The sequence below is a fragment of the Passer montanus genome, unplaced genomic scaffold, assembly GCF_014805655.1.
Source record: "Passer montanus isolate IOZ18808 unplaced genomic scaffold, ASM1480565v1 scaffold33, whole genome shotgun sequence".
In the NCBI taxonomy this organism is placed as follows: domain Eukaryota; kingdom Metazoa; phylum Chordata; class Aves; order Passeriformes; family Passeridae; genus Passer; species Passer montanus.
The window spans coordinates 4213246-4240939 of NW_024368041.1; the positions used below are offsets into that span (position 1 = coordinate 4213246).

General features: G+C 41.4%; 1 protein-coding gene across 1 annotated transcript in view; it reads right to left on the reverse strand.

Annotated features, from left to right (window-relative positions):
- SNTB1 (syntrophin beta 1) overlaps positions 1-27694 on the reverse strand; it is a 112285-nt gene that overhangs the window by 40920 nt on the left and 43671 nt on the right. The window contains exons 2-3 of the mRNA XM_039715419.1: positions 16214-16430; positions 673-880 (exon numbers count right to left, since the gene is read on the reverse strand). Coding sequence (XP_039571353.1) covers positions 673-880; positions 16214-16430 — 425 coding nt within the window. The remainder of the gene's footprint in view (positions 1-672; positions 881-16213; positions 16431-27694) is intronic.

Below are 27694 nucleotides of genomic sequence, written 5' to 3' on the forward strand. Positions count from 1 at the left end.
CCTAATACTGATACCACCCCTGTGCATTCATGGATTGTCTTTCCACAGGTCAACAGATCCCAAACTACTCTCAAACAGAGCACCAGCTTTTCTCTGTGCATTGAACATTTTAAGACTCAAACTTTGAAAGACGGCCAAGAGTTTCAATCGCAAGCTCAGCCTGACAGGATGCTCAGCTCAAATGCAGGGTTACAATTAAAGAACAACCTCTCAGCCTTTATAGGAAGCTCCAGATCATGCCCAGCTCCAGAGGCCAGGCACAGCAGAGGGGTGGCCCATGGACCAAGCAGGTACTTGCCAAGCTGGGAGTAGGAAGGTGACATGACAATTCATATACACGATGGGAGTTGTAACAGCAGGTGAACTCAAGGGCTGGTGTCAGTTTTTGTGACTCATGTCCCATCCTTGAACTTGATATGAGACTTTTTGATCTCCCAGGAAAGTCTTTGTTAATTGGCATTTGTGAAGCAAAGACTATGGGGACATAATAGTTTTCTGCTTGATTTTTTAAAGCACAAAAATTGGCATGTTAAGAAAATAAAGGTCTTCAAGGAAAGGTAAATCAAACCCCAGAATCTCATTTAGTCTCTCTACTTCCAGACAAGGCTGAATTCAGGAACAGAGAGTAAGAGATAGAGAGCTTAGAAATGAAAATAAGAGTGTTTTCATTACCTTTTCTGCAAGCCAGCCTAGATGCCTAATCTCTCGACTTCCAGCAATCCCTGTTTTACCCAGCTGGTCTCTGACCTCTGCAATCACCCTGGGGATGAGCTCATTGACACTGGAGTGGATGGCATTGAACCAGGCCTGGGCTGTAGCTGAATCCTTACTCCTGAGCACCACGGTGTGCTTGGCATCAGGTGAATGAACTTCAATAACTCTAGAAAAATGGGGGGAAAAACATTATGTTCATTCATATACTAATAGGCATCTAAATTTATTACCTTGTTTAGTGAATGTAATGAGTTAAAAAGGATACCAATATTGAGAATTTGCACTAAAAACTTACCTTTAAAACACCTGAACAGAGTAGGATCATCCTAACTGAAGCCAGGTCTCTACTGGCAGTATGACAACATCCTTGAGAAGGGGACTTGCCAGTGCTGATGCAACCCCACATACAGCATGTCAGTAGGAGCTCAGAATATAAAGGCAAGAGGAACATGCACTGACATGGACAATGCCCAGAACTACAGACTGCATGGAAGATGACTCTGGAGAAGTCAAGGATAAGCTGCTGCTTTGCTTAGCTGGTTATCATGGCACTACCAGAGTTTTCCAGTGTGTTTATTTCATCTATGCAGAGATAAATGAAAACCATCCTCATCCCAAACAGAGGAATTTTCCTAGGATTGTTCTGTGGTTTCAGTGATCCACTACACATTAACACAGGCCTAGCACAACTGGCCTTCTCCAGGAGTTACCAGCATCCTCAATGCTCCATTTAGATCCTGCTAACAGTGGCAACAAGAAAATGCTAACAACAATCATATGATTGCTGCTGGCAGGCACCTTTTACAGATTTTCAAACTCCTGTAGAAGGAAATGAGTTTTGTTTCAAAGAAAACATTCCTGGTGGACTATCCTGTGGGTTTCCACTGTGGTTTGAGAAGTACAACTGAACAGAGTTTTCAGGAAAATGAATCCTGTTCATTGTGGTAATGGGACCTGTGCCAACACCTTCGCTAACAACAACAACAAAAGTGCTTTGACAGGCAGCTGCAGCTATTTCAGTTCTGTTCTTAGTGAAGTTATTAGTTATTAGTGGGGCTTTGCATGCTCTTTATGGCTTTGTGGGCCATTTTACTTGAACATCTGGTAAATAACCCACAAAGTAATAGCCTGTTTTATCTTTATGTGGCAATTATAAAACAAAGCCCTGGTCATTTCCCATCACTCAACTCTGTATCACATTTGTGCTTTTTTATTATAAAAGTACAGTGACAGACCCAATGCTACCCTCCCAAATTCAACCTGGGATCTGAGCCTAAGCATGTACTTCTGTCCTATGTATGGCTGCCCAGTCTCTGAGACACACAATGACTCCTTTCTGAAGCAGAAAATTAATTAGTTCAGTGGAATTTATTCAGGTTGAAGTTCAAAACAGGACTGTAATGCAAATATTTGTTGTGCAATTACAAAATCCAGCAATTTGGAGCTTAACTAACAATTAAGAGGTGTTAATTATTTGGTTAAACCAGAGCAGAATCCAGAACAGAGGGTGACTCGATCTGCACAGCTCTCTGGGGCTCAGAGAGAAAGGATCCCTGGTTTCATGTTTGTCCATTTTGAGAAGGGGAGGTTTCCACGTAGACACTGTTCTAAATATAGAAAAGGTCATGATTTTCCAAACTCAGCAGCTGAACTGTTCAGGGTCTTAAATCACTGGATAGCTTAAGAAGTGGCTTGATTTTTCAGGAAGCACTGAGCCAACACAGTAATGCATGCTTCCTCAGTAAAGCTGCTGCAGTTCAGCACTATCTGAAAATTAATGTTCTTATTTAGCCACTCCAGGATGAACCAAATTTTCAGTTTCAAGTACCAAAGTAAAATTCCTTGATACATGATGGCAGTCTTGTGAAGTAGAAAACTGTATTTATAGATAGGCACGTTCCAAATCCCACTCCTATTTTTTTTTGAACTGCTAGAAAAAGCCATCTCCTTTGTGGTTAGGATTCAGCCATTTGTGTCCACAGATCATTACAACCATGTACAGCTACCACAATCCAGTCTGTCTTTCCATCACAAACACAGCTCTCCCACTGCTGAGTCCCACTGTGACTCTGAACTGCAGCTGGAGTGTGCTCTTGTAGGCAGCCACCACCAAAAGCAAGCTAGACAGGCTTGGATTTTCAAAATACATTGTGGTAATCAGTGAAATGTTGCTCATTACTTACAGAACAGTTTTTGGCAGGAGATCTTACAGCATTTCACAAATGAGGTCAGTAACAGCATCCTCATTTCACCAACAAAAAAACGGAAAAGTGAAGAACCCAGACAAGGCAGAGAACAACCCAGGAGCAGCAATCAGGATTTTCAGTCCTCTGTCTCCCATTTTAATACTTCTTTTAAAAACAGAAATTATTTGGACAACAGAGCAGTACCGTGCTGCATTTGAAAAATGTTAACACACCATATAGATTGTGTGAAACAATGCTCTTTACAAAGCCTGTGGTTTCTACATGGGGACTTCCACCTACAAACTCGCTGCACATCATGCAGTAAACAAAGTGCTGAACACAGACTCTAAAGGCTCAGAAGAAAGTGCTGCTTTTTCAGTTGCAAAGGAGCAGCAGCAAACTTGTGTGATTGCTTTTTAAGTTAGAGTTGTAGCAGGTTTTGACTTAAAAATAAATTATTGAGAGCTGAAAGAGCTTCCCAATGGCAACTTGTTTACCTCCAGTTTGTAAATTCTCCCTTCAAACAAGTGGATTAACAGACAAACAGGTATTTTAGTACTCGGGCCTTCATCAAAGTGTATTTTCCTCGATAGAGACTATTTAAGTATTTCTACAAGAGTTCTATCCCCTAAAATAATGAACATTTTAAGACAGCTGCCAACAGTTCTTTTTAAGGGGTTCTACACCATGCATATTCTTTCTAATATCTACATATTCAAATGTGATATCAAAGTCTAAATTCTAGTACACATATGCATACACACATACTGAGCCATGCTTGCAAAAATACTCATCCCTCAGTGACTTGTAATAGAGCTAGTTTGGGAATGCCTGCCAGTCACCAAATTGTGATAATGATGCACTAACAATTGCAGAAAGTCTTCCTTGTTCCATGAGCTGACTAACAAGATGACTGGACAATACTACACTTCTCAAAACTTAGTTCAAAACAGGATGCTGCTTTGAACGCGCTGAAAATTATTCTTTTTATCCATAGCACTTGTCCACTCCCAGAAATACATCTGCAAGCATCATTCCTTAGCAAGTGGCTACCTAGGCCAATTTTCATTTACACACCCTAAAGTCTAAATCCTCAACTGCCTGAATTCTGCTAGTGGTGATTGCTGTAAGATCTGGAGTAGAAAACCTTAGGAAACTGAGCTTGCAGATTTCCACCAGAAACCCAGGACTCCTGTCTCCACAGTCAGCTGGGATGGAGATACTAAAATAAACTTTAAATCTTCCCGGAAACCCATGGGCTCTGCCTGCAATCAGATGCTGAAAGTGCTGCATCCCTATAAACTCTTTCCTTTTCTGCCTTTCAGCCCACGCTGCTTTGATTCACCAGTCCAACTGGATGATGCTTTCTGTATAGCAGCTGACTGATGGCATTTCCATACTTTCTGAAAAGAAGAAAATACCAGTGACCTTAGTAAACTCCAAGACTAAGGTACTTAAATGTTTCCAGCAGTCTAGCCATTATAGTTTTGATTTGTTCCTTGGCTAAACTGACCACCTCTTACTGACTTCAGTTTATCTGCAGTTCAGTGATAAAGTTCCCTTAATTCCCCACTGAATTGAAATATTTAGGGCAATGCCACAGCTGTGTTTATTCTCACACTCCACCACAGTTATGTAAATACTGCATATGGAGCTGTTTCTGATAAAGCCCATACCAACCCAAAGGAATTATATGTTAGCTCTAGATGACTGCCAAGATGTGCGGCATCTCTCCAGCTTGGCAATGCATATGAATGATATCACATTTTCTCAGAGATCATTTGGCAAACCTTATAATAAAAGAGTAATTTTCTCTCTCCTTCTCAAAGACCCTCAGTGAGCAGAGGAATGTTTCCAGCATCCCCTTCTCCACCCGCAGAACACGGGGGTGACAAAAAACCCAGTGCTTCCAAATGCTGTAACCTGGCTTGTTAAGAGGAAAACTCCCTCTCTTCATCAGATTTTCTACTTCACAGAGGATCAGAAGAAGCTGAAAGCAAATGTTTGGTAGACCATACTCATTCTGCATTTGATAAAGCTTCTTTCTGTGGGAGTGTTCATTATCTAAGAAATACCTTTTATCAAAACTCTTGAAAGTACTTCTGCCACCAGCATTGGCTCAGAACCAAATCAGGAACTGAGTTACACTTCATGACTCTTCCTGGGTCAGATTATGTATTCAGTGACTGATTCAAGTGTAGAGTAAATCCCTTGAAGTTAATGATAAGCTGGAGCCAGAGTTATTCAAGTCCATCACACTACTTTGATTTTGCACTGGCACAGAGAGGAACAAAACAGTCTGTCACTGACTTTGCAAACTTAAAGATGAATCAAAGGCCAAACTGTTCACTCTGTCTCCTCCATCACTGTCTGCACATGAAACCACAGTAAATAATTTTGGTTTTTTCTGAGTGTACAAACATAGGAGCCTTCCCAAGAAAAGGGGGGATTTAGAAGAACACAACCTGATTTATATTTTAGAAGTTGTGGGTTTTGCTATAAAATAAACTTTTAAAAACTGTTAAGGTTCTTTTGAATTCTACATGCAGCATCAGGAGATAAACCAGGAACAGAACACATTAAAATTAAACAATGGAAACTTTGGGCTTAGTCTGCAAGGAAAATATTCCAGAGAGAGACTGTTAGGTTTGCAATGAATTCCCCAGCATATTCTCTGAAGAAGCATCTTCATTTGATGAACCTAAATGGAGGTGAAAGCAATTTTACCAAGCAAGCACTACTTGGTAATCAAGTGGAATTTTTCTATGTGAAAGGCTCTTGGTCCCCTTGCTGTCAGAAGAGTATTTGCTGTATTAACAGTTACTTGGTGTCTTTCAGCTTACAGTGCTAAAAACGATGTAGATACTTTCCTGGGAGCTGGACTAGACTGATGTCCAACCAGAGGGTGTATATATCACTAATGAGCTGTCACAGTTGATTTCATTTCTATTTGCCACCAGCTGGGCTTTAATACAAGGCATATCAGAGGAGTTGTGCCACATGCAAGTAAAGAAAGGATTTGCTTCTGCAATGGACTCACACCACTGCATGCAGATGCTGCTCAATCTGCAGAGACATCACACACTGCCTTCTCCACCCAGAGCAACCACAAAAGTAATTGAATAGTTTTAAAATGTATATGGATATTAAGGAGTAGGACTCTTACACCACAGTGCCCAAAAGACCTCTTATATTTTACTCTATTGTTTTTTTCTTTTATATTCTGGTTGTAATTGTACTGAATACTGGCAATCCAGGAATATAGAGTTCAGCCAACCTCACAGCAGATTCAACATGAAACAATGGCAAAAGTGCTGTTTCAAGGAGGAGTTGGGGTCAATTATTTGGAAAAAAGCCCCCACAAACAGCATTATTTGATAGAGATGTCAGGAATTTGATTTAACTTTAGAAGATGCTGAAATTTTAAGAACAGAAGATGTGATTGGTATATTCAGTACACTGACCAGCGCTCCCTGAAGCAGCTGTTTTCCCTGAAGCCAAACTCAAAGCAGCAGCAGCAAAAGCAAACCTTCTGCAGCTGGAATTGCATCTGGGCTTGGCAAAGAGCATGGAACTGCAGCTGGCAACAGTGGTAAATGACCCCTTCAAACTGAGAAAGGGTGGAGGGTCTCATGCTGCTGCATAAGTAAGAGATCACGGGTTTGGAAATGAATTAGATGTCTTCTAAGAAGGAACGCCATTCTTGCTGTTAGGAAGTGCTGTAGTAGGACCCAGGGGAAAGAAGAGGATGTGATCCACAAACATGGGTGAAAACTGATATGGAGACAGGGAAAATTAGCAGGGCTGCTGACAGATCAGCCCTGTCTTGTGGATGAGCTGTCACAGAAGAAAGCCTTGCTGGAAGAGAGAAATGGCAGGTCCACCTTATCTAGCAGGGTATGTCTCAATGTCTCACTATGTTATAGATCTACTTTTTGACTTCCATGATCAAGAATCCCAGGGATCACTGCTTACTTGCCAAGTGAAGCAAAAGCAAAGCCAGACAACCATGACTAAAGAGGCACAAATTCCTTCTGGATCAATTACTGGCCTCTAAGTGCTGCAGGCAGAGGCCCCGCCTGGGAGCCAGTGTCCCAGAGATACTGCCAGCTTCTTTGGGGACAGTGTGCAGGGGTCACCTCCTGACACTTTCACAACTGGCAGTAGACCCATCTTCCCACTGAACAGACACAGAGACTGATGGAAAAGCTGTATGTAAGTGATGAGAAGTAGAAACTTCAGCAAAACTCTTACTACAGTAAAACAGGAATTTCCATCAGCAGAAACACAGGAGAGAGCAAGCTAGAAGTGAACAGAGGGTATGGAAATAGCAAAGTATTCACACACAGCCTAAGCACTAAGGACCAGCCTCAGCATCTACCAACACTGAGCTGGGGCACCTCTGATGGCAGCCCACCACCAGGGCTCCACTGTGATTGTCATTTGCTGCCATTCCCGTGACTACACGAGGTGCAAGAGAGAGCAGCTTTAATCCACCAGCTGGAAATGCTGCTCCTTAATTAATGGCAGATCGGGCCAGATCAGAGCTGTGAGACTGAAATCCAGTTTGCAGATGGGCTGGTAGGCCAGGGAAACCCAGCACTGAGCACAGGACAACAGCCAGGCAGGAAAAAGAGCCTTGAATTTGTCACTTTTTCTAAGCCATAACACAAAGACTGTGGGAACTGGGACTATAGCAGGAAACAAACCCTTGCACATCAACTTTCTTTCTTTGGGAGATCTCAGGGGCCCTTAAGCTGCTCATCAACATTATTTAGAAGCAGCTTGGGTGTCAGCACTTACATACCTTTACATATAGATGCACATAAAAACATGATTAACTATTTGTTCTCCTCTTCCCTGCAGCACTCCCATTGCTCTTCCTTTCCCTTTATTCTGTGACACATTTATTGGAGCATCTCTCTTTCTCCATCTTATCAGAGCTTTGTTGTTTTTTTTTTTTTCTTTTTTACAAAAGTGCTTGTTAAGTAAAGTCTGCTGCAGTCTTCACTCTCTGGGTTTGTTACTCTTCCTTGCTGGTTGGCTTCTTCTTTAATCACTCTTTCTTAATTTGTGCTCCTCTCTTCCCTCCATCCATTTCTCAAGGCAGTTCCTTTTTTTCTGTTTCCCTTCACCTGATTACTTTCCAGTTCCTTTGTTCTTTTTTCCATTTCTCATCTCAACCCTCTACAGCTGAAGGTGATTGGAAAAATCAAAATTCTTTGACTTTTTCAAAATTCCCCTAACTGAAGCAATGACTGAAAAAAAACCAAAATGCAACACAAAAACCCACCTGCATATGTTTTTTTCCCATTATTTAAACATTTTCACAGGAAATAAAGATTTTGATTAAAAGTCTTGTTAATCAAATATCCAGCTAAAAGGTTTCTTCCAGCCTTAGTTACTGCCACCTCCTCATCACTCACATCCTTCCTCACCTCCCAACTCACAGTGACACATTTTATCCCTGTCAGGTCATCTTCAGCCCAGCTCACACATACACACAGATATCCATGAAGTTTTATTTATAGTCACATATATGCACACATGCACAGACACTGCTTCTGAGTTACACATGCAAGAGGTTTACCCATTGCTATTTGATTTATACTGAAGATGGGAAGGACACCAGGAGCTCACCTGCATGGCCCAGAAGGATGGGGAAAGGAGAAAGCCCCATGCCATTACACCAGGAGAAAAGATTAATCTTTTTTTTTTTTTTTCAAGAAAATGAGATATGCCTAGTCCCAAATTCATCAGGACTTGCAGAGATTGAAGGTCAGTCACAACATGCTGTAACAATCCAGTTCTACACTGGTATCTCAAGCACCCTGCAGTAAACTCAGGGGTTTCCACTGTGTCCCCAGATCCTGGTGCATCTCCCAGTAATGCAGCTCTCAAACCATTGTCCAGAGCAGTCTTTAGGACATTAGAAACCTATTTTAAGACGATTTAACAGAACAATAATTAAATCATGAAAAAAAGAAAAAGTAATGAGGTTCACCTCAGTTTTGTGATTTGTCTCAAAAAGGCAAAACTGCTCATCTTTGTGGGAGGGATAGTCCTACAGAAGTGTCTGATCTCAGTGGCATTTCAAGAAAGAGGAGAAAAAACTGAGGCTAACAAAAAAATTGGTATGACCCAGACTAAAACTGTTTGGCTTGTGGGGAGTTTACAAATGATAGAAAACAACATAATGAAAAACACATTTAAAATCACTGTTTCTGCCCAGAGGCTTCAGAGCTGCAGCCCTACAGGTTTAGAAAACTGCCCCTTATCAAGATAGATGACTGCAGCTTACAAAATGCATCAGCAATTACAGAGCTGCCCAAAAAGCAGATGATGTAGATGACAGAAAACTGTCAGACAACAAATTTTAGAACCATTAATTATGAAATCTATCAGTTAATGAATTATTAATTGTAGCAGTTAATGACTTGCGCCCAAAACACTGTTATGAGAGAAAAAATGCAACGTTACAGGTTCCTCCTGTGACAACCCTAGCCCTGAATGCACTGACCCTGGCTACTGAGAAGGTTCCCCAGCCATGCAATGTATCGAGGAGGAAGAGGAGGCCTTGCCCATGACCCATCCCACAACTCCACTCTGTTGCCCATACCCCAAATTCTTCCCTCTCCTACCCTCAGAGTACTGAAGGGGATTCAGCCAATCCTTTTTTAGCTAAATTACCTAAGTTCTCTCAGCTTGAAAGAGGCAACAGTAGATAAACCTCAGGTGCTGCCTACTTGTTCATCCCTTCCCATAAAGAGCAGATTTATTTTGTAAGCAGATTAGCAGTTACAGAACAGGAACACAGGAGACACCCAGCTTCACACAAAAGCTGGATTTGGATTCATTACAGTAAAATAGTTGGAAACTGAGGTTAAAAACACATTTTCATCATGACTTTACATTCACAGCCTTTTGTAGGCAAGGCTGTAACAGACCAAGCACACTGTGATAGCACAACAGAGTGATTTAAGGATGAGGGGAGAGTCAACCAGAGTTTCACCCTGATTACTGTCACTTTTGTTCTTTTCTGGATTTGAATTATACTCTTTCAAGTTGCTTTACTTTAATGTTGGATTGTTGATATAGTAATCTAAGGAGATAACAAACACAGCCCACCAGGGAAAAAACCAAATGCTAACAAAAATTCTTTATATAAATCAGACTGACTCAAGCATGCTCAATGACTTCTTCAAAGGACTTATTGATATTCATACAGTACAACATGTCTGTACCAATAATGATAATTAACTGCTATGTGCCTTTCATCCAAGGATCTCAAGCTGTAGCTCACAACAACACTATGAAATAAGTATGGTCTCTGCATTTCACAGAGGTTCTACAGCCAGAGAGCAGCTCAATAACAACACAAAGGAGCAAAGCACAAATTCCTTGAGATGTGGAGGGTGACTTTTAATACCGGTAATGCACCCACTCAATATCTTTATCTATGCTCTATCCCCCATGCAGATGTAACTTCTTTGTCTTTCCTTGCGTACCTACAACACAAAGTTAACAGAAAAAAGGCTCCAGTTTCCTAAACCAGAGCCCAATCCAGATAAATCTGTACTGTGCACTGGGGAAAAAAAAAATCCCACCTCCCCAGGAAGCCCCACAGAGCTGCAGATGTCCACCCAGGAGTGACACAGCTCCAGCGTGTCAGTAGTGCCAGCACAGTGGTGGGAATGGGCCATCACCTCCTTACTCCTTGGCGCAGAGCTCAGCCTTTGCCCAGCACCTAACCCCATCTGGGCTTGCTGCTGCCAGTGTCATTGATAGGCTCAGTGCTGTCAAACCACCTCCTAAGAGGCAGAAAACATGAAAAGTGTGACCTGTGCTCTCCAAGAGCGACTGCAACTCATCCTGGTTCTCTGGTCACTCTGTGGCAGAGCCTGCCCTCTGTGAGCCCCAAACACAAGTGACTCAGGGAAACCATTCCCCCAAGGGCAGAGAAAAACCCCAGGCTGCAAAAGTGCACCCCTAAGCCACACTGCTCTTGGAGGAGAATCAGCATCTGCTCTGCACACCAGGGCCTGCTGCTACCTGGCAGAAAGGCATGGTCCTGTTCTCTAAACAGGAGAGAGGCTAGCTGGAGACATGAGCCAGACCATGTTTTCATCAATGAGATACCCAGAACCTTCTCTACTGCCTCCCTATCCCCTCAGTTCCCCTTATGTTATATAAGCAGGAACTTGAAGAGGTACAGGAGATGCTTGGTCCTTCATTCCCTCACCTACTTCAAGATGTTTGTCTTTTTATTGCATTTTTACAATCTGCTTACGCCTTATATTTGTTGTGAGCATTCATGACTCAAGTTTTTTGATGGAAGGACTTGTTTCTACTATGTCATATTAAATCTGTTTGAAATTCAGTTTTTTTCTTAAAAAAGCTTCAACTTTTGTTTTCATGTCTTACTGTACCAAAAGTAAATACATGCAAATTCACTAGAGTTTGTTTTTATATTTAAGATTTTGTAATGCCATTTTAGAATCACACTGCTATTTCATGCTGCATAAGTTACTTATACACCAACTACAGTTCAAAATGTTAAACCTCACTAACACTATTACTGTGCATTACTGACATTGCTGTTATTAAATAATGTAAGAAGAAATTATTATTTTAAAATGTGTGCAAAATAAAGTTTGGGGAGCAATGGCTTCGCAACAGATTTTGTGAATACTTCATTCAGTGAATTGGTATTTCCCAATGCAGAAAAAAAGAAATCAAACAAACAAAAACACCTCAAAGTAATGAAGCTGATTTAATCTATTGCTGCCTTTTGAGTAAATAGGTCTCAGTCTGTCCTGTTCTGCACCTCCTTGATGTCTTGGGAAGCTCAGGTCACTGTGCAGAGTCCAGAATGAATGGATACCAGGCAGTTCTTCCGCCACCTTGTAGTGGGTTGACCCTGAATTCCAGGCACCCACCAAAGTTACTCCATCACTGCCCTCCACTAGTGGACAGGGGACAGAAAATATAACAGGTTCCTAAACTGAGATAAGGACCAGGAGCAATCACTCACCAAATACCATCACAGACAAAACAGGCTCCAGCTTCAGGAAATTAATTGAATGCATTACAAAATCAGAGCAGGATACTGAGAAGTAAAATAAATTTTAAAAACACCCCTACCCCCTTCCTTCCCAGGCTCTACCTACTCCCCTCCAATGGCACAGGGAGACAGGGAGTGAGGGTTACAAAGTTCATCACAGGTTGTTTCTGTTGCTGCTGCTTAAGGAGAGGAGTCCTTCCCCTGCTCCAGTGTGGGGTTCCTCTCATGCAGTTCTTCATGAACTTCTCCAATGTGAGTCCATCCCGTGGGCTGTAGATCTTCATGAACTGCTCCAGTGTGCCTCCCTTTCCAGAGGATGCAGTCCTTCAGAAACATCCTGCATGGATCCCCCATGGAGTCACAAGTCCTGCCACCACACCTGCTCCAGCCTGGGCTCATTTCTGCACAGGTCCCTGCCAGGAACTTGCTTCAGCACAGATTTCCCACACAATCACAGACTATTTTGGGCATCCACCTCCTCCAGCATGGGCTCCTCCATGGGCTGCAGGTGGATCTCTGCATCCCTGTGATCCCCCATGGGCTGCAGGGGCACAGCTGCCTCACCATGGGCTGCACCAGCGGCTGCAGAGGAATCTCTGCTGCAGCACCTGCAGCACCTCCTGCCCCTCCTTCCTCACTGACCTTGGGGACTGCAGGGCTTTCCTCTCACATATTCTCACTCCAATCTCATCTGGCCACAATCACATCTGCAAAGTAACTTGCTTATTTTCCTTTTTAAATATGTTATCACAGAGGTGTTACTACGATTCCCGACTGGCTCAGCTTTGACCAGCAGTGGGTCCATCTTGGAGCTGGCTGGTATTGGCACTGTAGGACACAGAGGAAGTTTCTGACAGCTTCTCACAGAAGCCACCTCTGTAGTTCCTCTCTGCTACCAGAACCTAGCCATGCAAACCCAGCACACACCTGTAGAATGTAAGTGCTCAATTTTATCTTCTGATTGTAACTAGTCCAATCCTGAAACTGACAGTGATAGGAAAAGTTCACTGCTGGGAATCTCAGTCCATTTTTCCTAGCTTCCAGACCAAAGCAAACCCTTCCCATCAGAGGTCCAAGTTCTGCCAGTGAATAACTCAGTCATTAAGGCTGGACCCTACTGAAGTTCCCGGAGAGGACCACATTGCTCTGGACTCCTGACACTGGAAGAACATGAAGTGTACACACCAAGTGCTGACAGGATCAGACCCACACCTCCTGGGTTTGGCTGAAAGATGTGCAAGCAGGATTTTAGGGTGACTTCAAGAGCAGATGAGAAAATCTTTTCCACACATGGCATTATCTCATTTCTCCGGGGAATGTCGAGGCTCCTGTGTTGTATACAGAAGTATCTTTGTATTATATCCCAAGATTTTAAAAGGACCAACAGAAAAAAATTCACCTGAGAGACCTTTTTTTTTTCTCCTGTTCCTTAATATCATCACCAGAAATTGATGAAAAACTTTCTACACTGCAGCAAGATTTTCTGCTTATTGGCATTATTAGCCATGGTCATTTCCTCATGTTCCTTTATTGGGAGGGGATGCTCCTCAGTGAGGCCTGACATTAACCTTTACTGCTACCACCAAAAAGGTCACTTATCAGTGAAACCACAGCAAACAACTGATTTAAGTAGCAATTATTTTAACCAGCTTCTTCCAGCCTAAAATATAACAAGCCCTGCACCTAGAGAAGAATGCCATAGATGCTCTCGACATCTTTTCTCCTGTTGCCATGCTTTTATTATTAAAAAAAAAATCCCACACACTAATTTTGGTATTGGTTTGTATTAAGGATCTTCTCCTTAGTATCTTACAGCTTTTTTTATCAGGTAACAGAAAATATCTCCTCCAGAATGAACCCACAGGCAGATTAGGTGAAGGAGACATCTGAAAACTGCTGGCTCTAAAAGCATCAGACATCACTTCTGCCCCAAAATAACAAGTTCACCAAACCATCTGAGAGTAGACACAGACTTTAGAATCTCTGAACTGGGGTCAGTCTTCCACAAGAAGAAAAAAGTCCTATGCAGGGCTACCAGCTCTAATGGGAAAAGCAATACTCCTCCATGCCCATTAAATCCACATTTCACTGCAGCTTTCAAAGAGCTGGAGATAATTCAGTGCCAACAAGCAAGTATTTCCTTTTGGGTCCCTTAACATAGGTATCTTCTCATGCTGGACGTCAAGTCAGTTCATCCTGGTCTCAGAAGGCTGCTGACATTATTCCCAGCCTGGCACTGAAGAAATCAGTGCACTGGAAAACTCAGGCTTTCCATGCTCACACTTGCTCTTAAATGAAAATTAGCCCAGTTATATTCCAAAGGAGCCCTTTAATGGCCAACACATGCTCTGGCATCCTGCCAGCAGAGCTCTCTTAAAGCCATCCAGCAAAGTGACACCATCAGTTGCAAAATCTATCTGTGTCAGGTCACTGGGTTATGAAACAGAAGTGTTGTAAGCACGTAAGGACATGGCTTAGGCTCTGCTGTGAGTGAAGACAAAATTATTTTTCTGGAATCAGATTACTATCTTGGAAGGCATTCCAGTCAGAAAGGGTCACTGCATTGTAACAGCATTCATAGTGGGAAATATGAGTTCCAGTGTTCAGAACTGTTAAAAACCACTGCAGCTAGTAAAGATGCTAATCCATGGGGTGCTACTACGACACAGCAGCTAGCACGATGGTGAGGTACTGCATGCTTGGATGGAAAAATCCATCTTAGACTTCACTGTGCTGGACTACAGTAAAAATCAGAAGTCACTCTTTCCACAGGAAATGACAGCAACACAAAATGAAAACCATGATAACAAGCAATATGACTCTCCCACACATTACTTCCTAGTAACACTGAAGAAAACACACACATGTAGCATACTTCAAAAAAGTCAGCTCCATTGCAGAGGTATCATGGGCAAAGAGTGTGTGTTCCTCTGAGTCAGTCCTGGCTCTCAAACCAACTGAGGGCCAGGAGAGTGACAGAAGGTGAAAACTACAATAAAATCAAAAAAGAAAGGGGGAAAAAATATGAGGAAATACAGTCAATGCAGGGAAAGTATCATTACATTGTACTGATTCAAAAACTGCGAGCTGTATGAGTATTTTAAAAATACACACCATGGCAGAGAGAAAGACAAACTCTCAGACACGTGATACAGCTGTCAAACCTTAAGCTATAGAGACATATATGGAAAAAAAAAGTGGCCAGTATCAATAAACATCTTGATCTGAACTGAGAAGGACTGCTAGGGTTATTTCTGGTTTACAATTGCACTCCTGCAGCAGTTACACTGACTGTGGCGGCAACCACTACGTGAGATGGAGAGCCAAGGCAAAGTAAAGCCATACTAAGCAATAAAGCACGGAGGGGAAAATTAAAAGGTCAGACAAATATAAAAAGGAAAGACGGAAAACTATACAGATACTAATAAAGTTTCTGAATTGCAGTGCAAGAGATTACAGAGAAACCCATCTCTCCAAAGCCACTTTCTTCTCTCCCCACTTCTCCTTATCCTTCTCTGCAAATGAGAATGTAACTTTTGTTTATGCCTATATGTAAATGCTGAGAATCAAAGGCATTACACCAGCTTCTGAGCACTGCAGCAAAATGAAAAGGCCATTATTTGGATGGAGAATTAGTCTGTATCACTGACTTGACTGCTCCCTTTTTTATTAGCAGCTGTTAGAGAAGGGATCAGGGAGTGTGCTGGTGCAGTGCAGCTGTTCTACATATGTTATAAATAAGAGTTGGTAAAACCTCATCCTATTTTTAACATTAAGGAAAAAAACAAGTCACAAAAACTCTCCATTAATGCCTTTTAAGTGGAACTTTTCTCCTCTTCTTGACTTTAATGTCCAGAACTGAATACTCAAACCAGACCATTCTTAAAACAATATTCATTTAAAAAAGGAAAGAAAATGCAATTTAGTGGAATCAGATTTAGCCAGCCTGGAGGATGTAACCAATTAATGTGTACAGTGTCTTTTCCTTCAAAAGCAGACACTTAATCATGATGAAAACAACCCCCTGAGATTTGGCATCGAAGTTGCTCTAGCATAACCCAAAAGCTGAGCCACACCTCATGTGGCTCAGACAGCAGCACCCACCCTTCCCAACGCAGTGCTGGCTCCCCTTACTGGGTTGCTGCGTGTGGCCAGAGCCCTGCTCCTGCTCACCAACCCCACTGTGAAAAGCAACAACAACCATTCAACGTGAAAGTGAAATCCCAACACCAGGCAAATCCCCACTCACCTGTTCTCAGGGTCTGACACCGTCAGGTTGCGTGTCACGTAGCACATCTTGAGGGGAATTGTCTTCCTGTCCCTGTGGATGGAGAGCGAAAGCTGCGACGTCGGGTCGGCGGGGGCGCAGCCCAGGCGCGGCGATTCGGGCGGAGGCGTCTCCCACCCGATCTCCGACACGGGGGAGCCCTTCTTCACATAGGGGGTTGCTTCTCTCATGTATTTCACTATGGAAGAGAGAAAAAGAGATGGAAAACAATAAATAAATAAATGAATATTCTGGAGTTGCATGCCCATGTGAGTTCTCTGAACTGGTGTTAACCCTCGATGCTGTCCATTAATTCTGCCCACCAAGCACCCCACCAAGCATCCCATCATGAGAAGCTGTGCAAATACAGAAGATGAAGTTATGCCTGCTGCCAGTGTCAGTATGGTGCTATGAGTAAAATGAGGGAGAAGAACAGAACAGGCGAAATAAGAACATACAGCCATACAGTGCAGCGCCAAGAGAGCCATCCCACCTTTCTGTGACAGTGGGTATGCAACAACTGCTTCACACAGAAGCCATGAGCTGTCTGAAGTACAGGAATGTTTAAAGAAAGACATTCAGCCAAGTGACAGTGAACCTATTATTCCCCTATCTAAAATGTTCCAGCAATATTTCCAGTGATTCCAACTCACATCTTGCTTCTGGTTCACACTCGACAGTGTCCCACCACTAATCTCAACAACTATTTCTGCTTGCTGGGAAGCATTTTTGTCTAATCCACTTGTACATATATATATGGAGCAAACAAAAAACAATTCACTTCTTAGCCTTCTCTTGGGGAAATAAAATTGAATTTGAGCCTTTTGTGAGAGTGAAGGTGTCAGATTAGATCTCAACCTCTTCTGGGCTTTTTTCCAGAATGGGTAAGAAAAGTGAATGTGGGATTCAGAAATTATCTTACTATATTAAAACCCAGTACTTCTTTACATATATGCTTCATATTCCCCTCTTTACGCAGGCAAATACTGCAACATTTTTCTCTTGTTTTTTAATTATTTTGGTAGTTTAAGCTCACTTTTGCTTTTGCAATTGATGTGCTTGGCATATCTGCCAGTCACAGCCTCCTTCCCCTTCACAAACCCAATGGAGCTCAGACAAGACATCCCATTTAAGTGCCCTGGTTAAGCCAATATTCCCCCAGCACAGAGCTTGTGGCTGCACCCCTGGCTGCTGCCACTCAATTGTACCCACAACACAGCAGTGACACGACCTAAAAGGGCCCAGGCATTGTGAACTTGCTTGGGGGAGTTATTAAAATGCTGTGGGAGAACACTTAAAAGAAATGGTGCAGATCATCGTGTCAGCTCAGCTGAAGAAGCTGGGAATGACTGAACAACAAAAAGGTGGGTAAATTACAAAAGGGCATTTTGGTGATGGATGTTAAATTAGGGAAACCAGCTGAAGTTTTTGAGTTCAAAATGAAAGCAAGAGAAGTATTCAGAAGAGTGGAGAAGAACAACGGTGCTCCTACTATCAAAATTACAAATCAGGTGATTAACTTCAGCAGCATAATTTCAAGGCACTTCATAAAAATCACCAAGACAGAAACCAGTACAAATCTAGAGTCGAGCTCTGTGAGTAGCTATTGCTCTTTTTCTCTGAAACACCTTAATGCCCATCTTGCCATTGTTCATTTTATCCTTTCTAAAAAAATCTGTTAACTTCAATCACAAGGACTTCTCTGTTTAGGTATGTTATGGGATATTCCTTTTTGGGAAGGACCACTTGTGATTTATTAGAAAGGCTGTCCACTGAACTGTTTTTAGTTCCTTGTCCAATCCTGTTCTGAGTATTTTCTTAAATTAATTTGTTCTCTTCTCAGGAAAGAGTTGGCACAGAATTCCGTCAGGCTTCCAGAAACTATTTCAGGCAAAAAGAGTTGAGACTGATTTTTTAAAACATTTTTAGATATCTACCTAAAGTCCATGATCTAAAAACCTGTGTCACCTAACTCCCCAAACCAGTGCTCATCTTTGCATACTTCAAAAACTATATGATTTTCAGAGGTGCTGAAAATAAGCAGTTGTTGCCAGTGTCATAGAGATATTGGTTTCAGCAGCTGCCATCTCAGTTTGGATATACTTATAGCCTCAGGGAAGCCAAGAACAGAACAGATACAGATGTGGTGAATCCATTCCTGTTAACACTGAACGAACACGACCTTGTCATTGATTTCCATGGGCGGAACAGTTGAAGCTGTGAAGATCACGTTCAACTTCAAACAAAATTTTGTTCCCTTTAAAATTAGAGATTAATGATTGCTCTGTTGAAAAAAGTAGTTTTGAACACTGGTACAGTGACATGCCAGCAAATGTGATTCCAAATAAAGGTCCAGGTCTCAACAGTGTAGCTATTTCATCTGTGCTATTTTAATTGCTCTGTTGAAAAAAGTAATCCAGTCAGGTTTTGAACACTGGTACAGTGACATGCCAGCAAATGTGATTCCAAATAAAGGTCCAGGTCTCAACAGTGTAGCTATTTCATCTGTGCTATTTTTGTCCTTTTCCAGTTGCAGTTATATCCATTCAACCCCAGCACATTTTAATTAAGAGGAGGAGAGATGGGCAGGGGGAGGAAGGAAGCTGAAGTAAAAACTTTGGCTGGAAACCTAAGTAGGAACACAAAATGTGAATTTAATTCCCCAGAGACAGGACAGAAGAAAAGAGGCAGCCTTTCCTTGTCCCAAAAGCCAAGTTTCCATACGATGCACCGGTGAATTAATGGCAGACAGCTGCAGTATTTCACAAAATCCCATGAAAAAGGAAGCTGGAGTAGGGGGAGAGCAGAAACACAATCCTCTTTCCAGAAACTGAGTCTCAAACACAGCAAAAGCCAAGAAAACTACCTTGAGGAAGTACATCCTATGAAAATTCCTTCCAACTTCTGAACTCACAGACATCTATTTTCTACTACATCTCAACAGAAGATGGTTGCTCAGCCCCAGGGATATGAATAAAGAGCTATTAAACTGCTAACACCATCTTCATATGAAATTTCACAGTAGAATGAAAAAATGAAGTAAATATATGCTTTCTATAAAAAAAGAAAGAAAGAAAAAAACCATTCTTCCAGCTTCTACTAATAACATCCTACTTCCTACTAAATACAAGAACAGGTCTCTGGATTCATGGCTGAATTTTGCTGGATTTTACAGCCCAGACTTTATGGCTGTTGCATATTCAGGTATGTTTCATATTTTAAAAGCTCCCAAATGGATACATATAAAAGCACAAATAAAATATTGGAGTGGAACAGGTGGCAGAACTTGATCTATTTATATGTATTTTTTGTTATTATTTAAACTTCAGAGCCACTGCTTTCCATTTACTTCACCAGCATCTGTAATTACATGTCCATAACCAAAGCCCAGTTTATGAATTTAGCTGAAATCAGGCACACATTGTTCAGATGACTCATAAGTTTTATCAGCAATTATTTCCTATTTACCTCTAAATTCTGGGTTCAAATACTGCAGAACATGCTGTTTTATAATAATGCACCAGCAACCCTAGTACATACATAGCAATTTAGGATGACCCCACACTTTTACATTCTGCAGCCTGTTCACTAACCACTTCTTAATCCACATAGCAGAAAACAAGTTGATACCAGTATCTATTACAGGCATATTCCTATTCCACACTGCACTACCTGAGAATCATGGATACAGCAAAGTTAAACTGCAGTTATACAATTCACTTCCATCATCAAGTTTTAAAACCAGGAAAAAGATGATACAGTCTATTGGACATTAAAGTAATAAAGTGGATAATACTCTGCGTTCGGAGCATTACACTCAAGAGCTGGATTTTCTTTTCAATACAGTGGCACACATTCAAGTACTGACTGAAAAAGAAAGTGACTATCAAAAACACTGGGTTTATATACAGCCAATGAAACTACCTAATGAATTAAAACCTCAAACATTTAATAAAAATAAAGCATGCCTTTGTATAACAGCTTTGAATTATGAATAACTATTTTATAGGCAAGTATACACATATATATCTTCAGAGTATATACATGTGCCTAACATATGTACAAATATTAAATATGTATTTATATAAAAATGCCCCAATCTTTAAGACCACCAGAACACTGCAAACACAGAAAACAACATGCAGGGACTCAGAAAAAAAATCTAATAGTTTCATTATTTTAACTCAATTTACCTAAAAACTGTAAGTTTAGTCAGGAATTTCTAAACTCATTTGTTTGATGCTGTTGCTCAATTTCAGAGATCCTTATATTCAGTACTAATTAATGATCCATACCCTTTTGCTGCACCACTAATAAGAAACTGTGGTCAAGCAATTAAAATTCCAATCTCCGGAGTGCCCCTCCCCACAAAGAGAAGAGGAAGGGAAGTGGCAATCAAATGAATTAATCCACTGATACACATTGAAATAGTTTGGATTTATTTTTTGATCTGCAAGACAGGCAACATAGCTTCCAAAAAAACACTTCATTTATTTGTGCTTCTGCCAAGTCCCAAGACTCCACAATGAATGCTTTGTTACTGTTCATAGATGACTTTTCTGAGGGGAAGAAACAGGCTTTTAATGAGAGAAATACTACAGACCAGCTTGGTCAGGTTCTTGGCCAGCCGCCTTTCTGAGGAACTGGGACTCTTCTGACACATTCAAACTGTTTCCTAGGAGGGAAGACAAAGACCATGGAGGGAAAGCCAGCAAGGCTGAGGAAAGGTCTTTTGTTACTACAGGAATGAGGACAGGATGTGTAGGTTTACAATACGAAAGCAAAAGGAATGACATACCCGAATCTGACTGAAGACACTTGATCAAGGAATTCCCCTTTGCAGGAGAATAGCACAGAGTGTCCTCTACCATAATATCAGAATTTGCCTGCTAGGCTATATGTGGGAGATCAAATTTCCTCTAAACTCAAGCCAAGTGCATGCCTTACAGTGAAGCACTGTATAAAAATGAGATGAGCTGCTGGTGCCATCATCAAAACTAAACCCAAAGAAAAGGATTTAGGAATCAGACTAATCTGATGTAATTTTCTAATTTTCTAATCTTAGAAAAGATTAGGAATCTATGAAATTATGTCACATGATCCTTTCAGCAGCTTTAATGTGGGAATAAACCAAAAAACAGTCAACAATCCTGCTTGTCAGTGTTTCCACTACATTTCCTACAGAAACATCTGTTACCATGCACGGACAAGTATTATCCATTAACATCATCTCTGTTTGCCCCATGCTGAAATGGATTTGAAATGGTAAACCTCCTGTTCTGCCAAAAGCATCAGATCTCCACCTCTGGGAGAGAATAGAAATTAGTTAAAATAAACACCTTGTGAGAATAAAAAATCCCCTTTATGCTTTGGCCATTTCTCACACTGTAGTGAGACTATGCTCAGCTTCCCATTTTCTGCTGTTTTAAAGTAATTCCACTGAAGTCAGTGAACTGTCTATTCATCTCATAAAGAGACAGGCTTGGATTTAAATCATAAGGGGCTGTTTTTAAATCCTTTTTAAAATATACTGCACTTATTACACTTTTTATGTGGACCACAAGAAGGAATATTTCAAAAGAATAACTTCAGAAAGATCCCGAAGACAAATATATCTTTTTAAAATAAAGTTTACCTGAAAGGAGCACCTTAGCAATTGGCGCCAAAATGTAGCTAGTAAGCAATCAGGCTTGAAGTTTGAGTTTTCAGTAGGGTACAAATAGGCTGGATTAAAAAGATCAACAGCTGCCTTTTAAAAACATAAAGAATACTTCACAGTGCGCTTTTAAATTTGAAGCTGCTTTTATAGGAAAGGTGAAGCTATGTTAAGAAGGGCTATAAGCACCATCACACACTTGCACTCAACAAATAAAGGCAGTACCTTCAAAGTACCTTGCAATAAGCAATTTTATGTAGTTACGTGAATTTTTTTGTCAACAAGGCACGAGATTTGCGGTGCTGGCCCCATCAAACAGGAGAAAATGGGACTAAATAGGCTCTTCTCAGGAAGCCATGCAAGCGTGCAGTTTGTGAAACCTCATGGTTTTGACAGCTTGAATAGGTCACAGTGATTAGCCACACTGTGTTATCGACATCAGACTTCAAAAAACGTAACTACCACTAAAAACGTCTTAGAAGTTAAGAAATGGCAGGGGGAAACCCAGCAGAGGTCTTGGCTGGAGCAATGGGCAGCCCCTGTGGACGCTTCCTCCTTCCCAACTGCACCAGGGGCCTCCACTCTGATTCCAGCACTTGTGAAGCTTACACACATAATAGAGATTACACTCCCAGGCCATTCCTTGCTTCGTGTAACACCAAACATTCTTCCCTTGCTTATCCTCAGTTTCTTTTCTTGAGACTTTGCCTGTGGTGTGGGCTGACTCAGCCACTGATTCCCTAGGCCTGATGTCTCCCTTTAGCAAACACTTCAACAGTTTCTGAGTTTCCTCAGCATAAATGTCTTCTAGGGAGAGAAGGCTTTATATGCCTTCTTATCTTATGCAGTGTGATTTTGTCAGCTGTAAAGCCTCTAAAGATAAATTCATTTTCATGTCTCCACAAAGCCATGGTTTTGTACTGCACATAAGGCAGCAGGAGCAGCGCACACAACTCGGGCCCCACCACCTCAGCAGGCAGCCTGAGGGCTTCACCTGCAGCCAGCACTGCCACCCCTTCTCTCCGAGGTCACTGCTAACATCCCCCCCCGTGGGCTGCATTTCCATGGTCTAATAATAAAGTTCATGTTTAAAGTTAACAGCATGCATGCTCGAGGAAGCAGGATGAATTTCAGTGCTGGGGTGAGATTTCCTCTATTTCTGTTCAAAACAGATTAACAGAAACTAATTAGACACAAACTTGTGTCACACAGAATCACAATGGAACTGGAGGATGAATACATGACACCAGCACTTAAAATGATAAAGTGATTAAAAGCAGTCACAGGTTGTCAGTAACCTGGTACACAAAATTTTCAAACTGGTAAAATAATAATAAACTAAAGGCAGACTGTTTCCATTGGGTGTTTCTCAACATTTCCCATTATAATGTCCATTACTCACACCTACTACGCTGAATGTCTTACAGTTTCCTTCAAGTAATTTAGTTTATTTTAAATTTCAAAGTTTCTGTTTCAATCAAATGGATGTATTCAGTTCAGAGTTTTGATATGTCACTAACAATAATTGCATGAATTCTAGAGTCAAGGTCCCATAAGCTATTTAACTGTCTTTCAAAATTTACGTACTGCAGCAAAATAAATGCATATACATCTCTCTTTTCATAATCTGCAAAACACATCCCTGAAGCACAATGTTTGGTTAAAAAGAAGTTGCTTATAGCTTGATCTAGGAGACACTGATGCTATCTTGAAGAGCTTGTACTCAAAAGAAATAGGACTCAGTGGAGAACAGGGAGCAGCTACATTGCACAAGTTCTCTTATAAAATAAACTAAAAATTGAAAAAACTACTGCCAAAACCTGAAGACTGTCGCTATCTAACCTATTACATTTTTAAGTAAAATGTGACACAGCTCATTTGCTACACTGTTTTGTGACACTGAACTCTGCAATTAGAACTAGGCAGATCTTTCATAATGGAAGTGGAAAACATCTGAAACTGGCAATTTGGGAGCTGAACATGGAAATTAGCAGTCACATTTTGAGAAAAAGCATTGTGGGACCTGTGAGTCACTCACTGATAACCAAACTGGAGCTTCTGCTTGTCCCCAAGGCTGAATGTTTCCCAAGTTCAACCGAAAAAAAAAAGAAAAAAATAGGAAAGAAAAAATTTAAAAGTGAAAAAAATACATAGTTTAGTCAAATGAAGCAAGTAATCCTACTCAAAAGTATAACAGAAAAATGTAACTTCATGTAAAGCAGAGAAATGGAGCAAAATACATTTCTTCAATGGAACAGTAGCACTCAGATTACTAAGGGCCTTCTACCCAAAACTGACACTGTATTTTAAAATCTTTTACCTATATGTCAGGAATAAGTTGATTCATAATTTCTTGTGCACTGCTCATGCTTGTTTCCCTGCCTCTGTCAGTATTTATAGATCCCTCTCCCATCACCCACACACTCAGATGGAATTCAAGGTGTCTGGCATTGCTAGCATGCTATAATTTTTCTATTTACATGAGTAATCTCAAGTGTCAGAACAAATATTTCAGCCGCTAGTGATTATGTGAAAAATACATAAGGGTATTACGGTTTTAGAGGATGCTGTTATTTCAGCAGGCACACAAATCATTAAGTAGTACAGGGTAGACTGAAAATGGCACTCACTGAGAGGGAAATTATTATGCTGTGTATGATTGTACCTCTTTTACAGATGGCTAAACTGACACAGGCAAGTTAAACTGCCTTCCTCAAAGTCATGCAGTAAGTCACAGACAGTTCTCAGCATTACACTCAATTTCTACCTACATTACTATTCCTCTTTAAACAACTCAAAGAGATCCTAGTGCCCATGAAAAGTGGATTTGCAATGCCTACTGTCTTCTCCCTGTAAGAAGACCTTTGAGGACCTTCTAAAATCTCCAGGATTTATTTTGAAAAGCAGAGCTGCAATCTGTTGCAAAGTTTCAGTTCACCCTTTTCATTCTTCACTGGACTATACCAAGAGCTTTCAAAATGAACAAACTCAGGGCATGCATTCAGCTAAGAACTTGCTGTAACTCCTGTGGCTGGGCTGTGCACCAAAAGGCATCAGATCCCCATAGAAGTCTTTGTTTTGGGGAATCCTTTCGTTTGCAGCCTTACCAACAGGACAGGCCAGGGGCCATATCCTGGTTCTGAAGCCCAAGCACAGCCTCACACTGCCTCCACTCCACCTAAAGTCATTTGCAAGATTACCCAGCAGGAGAGTGGCAGACCTGGAAAGAGGCTTGGCTGTACACCTATTTCCTGGCTCATCTACAGGCTAGAAGAAAACTACCTGAAGCAGACAGACTGCCCTCTGAGGCACTGGAAGGGAGAGAAGGGCTCACATGACACCACTCCTGGTATTTCAAGGGGTCAAGGAAACAGGACTGTGTATGCAGGAAGGGTGATGAAAAGAGTTGGACAATGAAACATTAAACCACATCCTTGTGCCTCAGTTCTTTGGCTCCCAATTGAATGGAGCTCTTTTCTACCAGGGATTATGGTTTTCTCTAGGAATAAGCCACTGAAATCCTATCAACAAACTATAACAATCAACAATTAAAGCATAAGCACACCAGTCATTAGCATTGGCTAAAAGGTTTTCGGAAACCACCTGCACTTGGAGCAGGCACGGGCAATTCTCAGAACTGACGCACAAAGACTGAGACTGAAACCCAACTGTGCTGCCATAGGACTGTGGATGGCATCGTGTGCTGCTCTTTGCATCTCAAAGTCTCTTACCAAGGTGACAGCTCTTCTGTTCTCATCCCTGAGGAGCTGTAGTTACTGTATCTTAGAAAATGCCAATGATCTGTGATGGAATATGGTCCTCCTGGAACTTCAGTGCATAATGCAGTTTGGGGTGAGAAATACTTGGGAGGAGGGGCAGGTTTATTACTTTTAAATAGCCTCATCCAAAACTATTCTACAGACAGGATCTCAAAAACTAATTAGTGAACACAGTGAACAAGGGAAGCAATGAAAATCCTCGCAAAAAAACTGATTTCAGAAAGTGTTTTTTTTCCATGAAATGGTTTTGTGAAGTGCTTTAAAAATACGTCTTCATTCAAATTCTTTTCTTTCTCTACAAACAAAACAGAACTGTGAATTGACATTTTGATTTAAAATGTCTTTTTAAGATCAAACTCCTTTTCTAATAAATATTGCATAGAGAGTTTCCCAGCATCCATTTTGTCAGCTGGAAAATTTATACAGTTATGATTCTATTAGGTTTCTTGCAGTGGACTGGGCATTTAATCAATGAGAGCAAAGAGTAGCTAAATAGGGTTAGGCTGCAAATTCCTTTCAGTGAGAAGTTAAATCCCCATTAGCTTTGAGCCATAAGCCCCCCTGGGTTTAGCACGCAGCTTAAAAGATAACTCTGTGAGGGGTCACGGCTCTTTACTGAGGCACAGAAAGCCTATTTCACAGATCTTCCTGCAATAATAATGTAAATATAATCCCGTTTCAGTGGGCACTTTATCCTTACAGAAAACAAGCAGTGTTTTCTGTCCCAGAAAAAAAAATCACATTAATCTTCGATTTAAGGGTAAAGTAATTCCCTGCTTCATTCAAGCCCTACTGTAGAGAACTGCCCTGGCCCTGTGCTGATGCCGGCGCCACCAAAGTCCCCCCATCTCTCTGCAGGGCAAGAGAGGCTGCTCTCAGCAGCTGCTTTCAGCAAGTGAAGCCCACTCAGCACATCAAAACACATTTGCTAAATACCGGTTCTGACTGTTTCAGGTTAGGTCAAAGCCAGGTTAAAATAGTACAACCTATTGTTTTTCAAAGTCTGCAAACTGCCTGCCAAGTACTTTTCGGTCAACTAGTACAAGAGGCTGATAACAGAGGCTGGAAAAGAAACTGAGCTTCAAAGGGCTGTAATAAAATGCAACCCCGGTTCAAATAATCACAGAGAAAACCATTTGTTTAATCAGTGAGAAGAATGCTAATTTGTTTGTATCTCAAATTTATTTGCCATTTGTACTACTGGACCACTTACCAGGATTAGTGAGGAACCAGGGCATGACAGCCTCAGATGCTGTGCAAACACAGAACAAAAAGCTGGTTCCCTTCCAAAGATCTTAGAAATCAAGAACAAGTTAAGGGACAATAGGGACATGACAAGAAAATAAGCAGGCAGAAGAGCCCACAGTAAAAATCATGCATGTATCTCCCCGTGTTGTTACAGCTGCATTGCATTCCCTGTAAGAGAGATGGGAGTAGCAGGTGCTGTTTGTAAAAACACTGAAAAAACCTGAGTGGGGTGATACAGTTGCTAGGATGCTTTTACAATTAATAGTGGCAAGAATTTTCCCTTGTTCTCACTGCTACTTCCTAAGAAGGGATCCCGTCAAGACATAAACTTTCAGCACCACCTCAGGCATAAAAAAGGTTTTCACACTGGAGCAGTAGCCCGAATTCTGCTGCTAGGTATAAATACAGATCTAAAAGCATTTATTTGTCTGAAGCAAGGACAGCTGAAGTGACTGGGAGCAGACAGGCAGATGAGGATGCCCAGCAGAGCCTGTATGGGCAGGCAGACTGGCCTTGAGAACAGAATGAAAAGTCCTCAATACATGGGCAGACTACTAGCAGCTCTGCTGAACCTCACAGTCTCTGTCTTGGCCTCGCACGTTCAGGCCAATCCACACAAAAGGGAACAAATACCCTGCTTGTGTGTTTGCCCTGTGAGACCTGGGGATAATCCTGTTGCAAAAGTAAATAAGCTTGCCAGGCTTGCAGACTGAAAGCAAAGGATAGTACATGTGTATGTTTCATTAGTGTAACCGGTTTTCTTTAAGCTCTGGTGTGGGA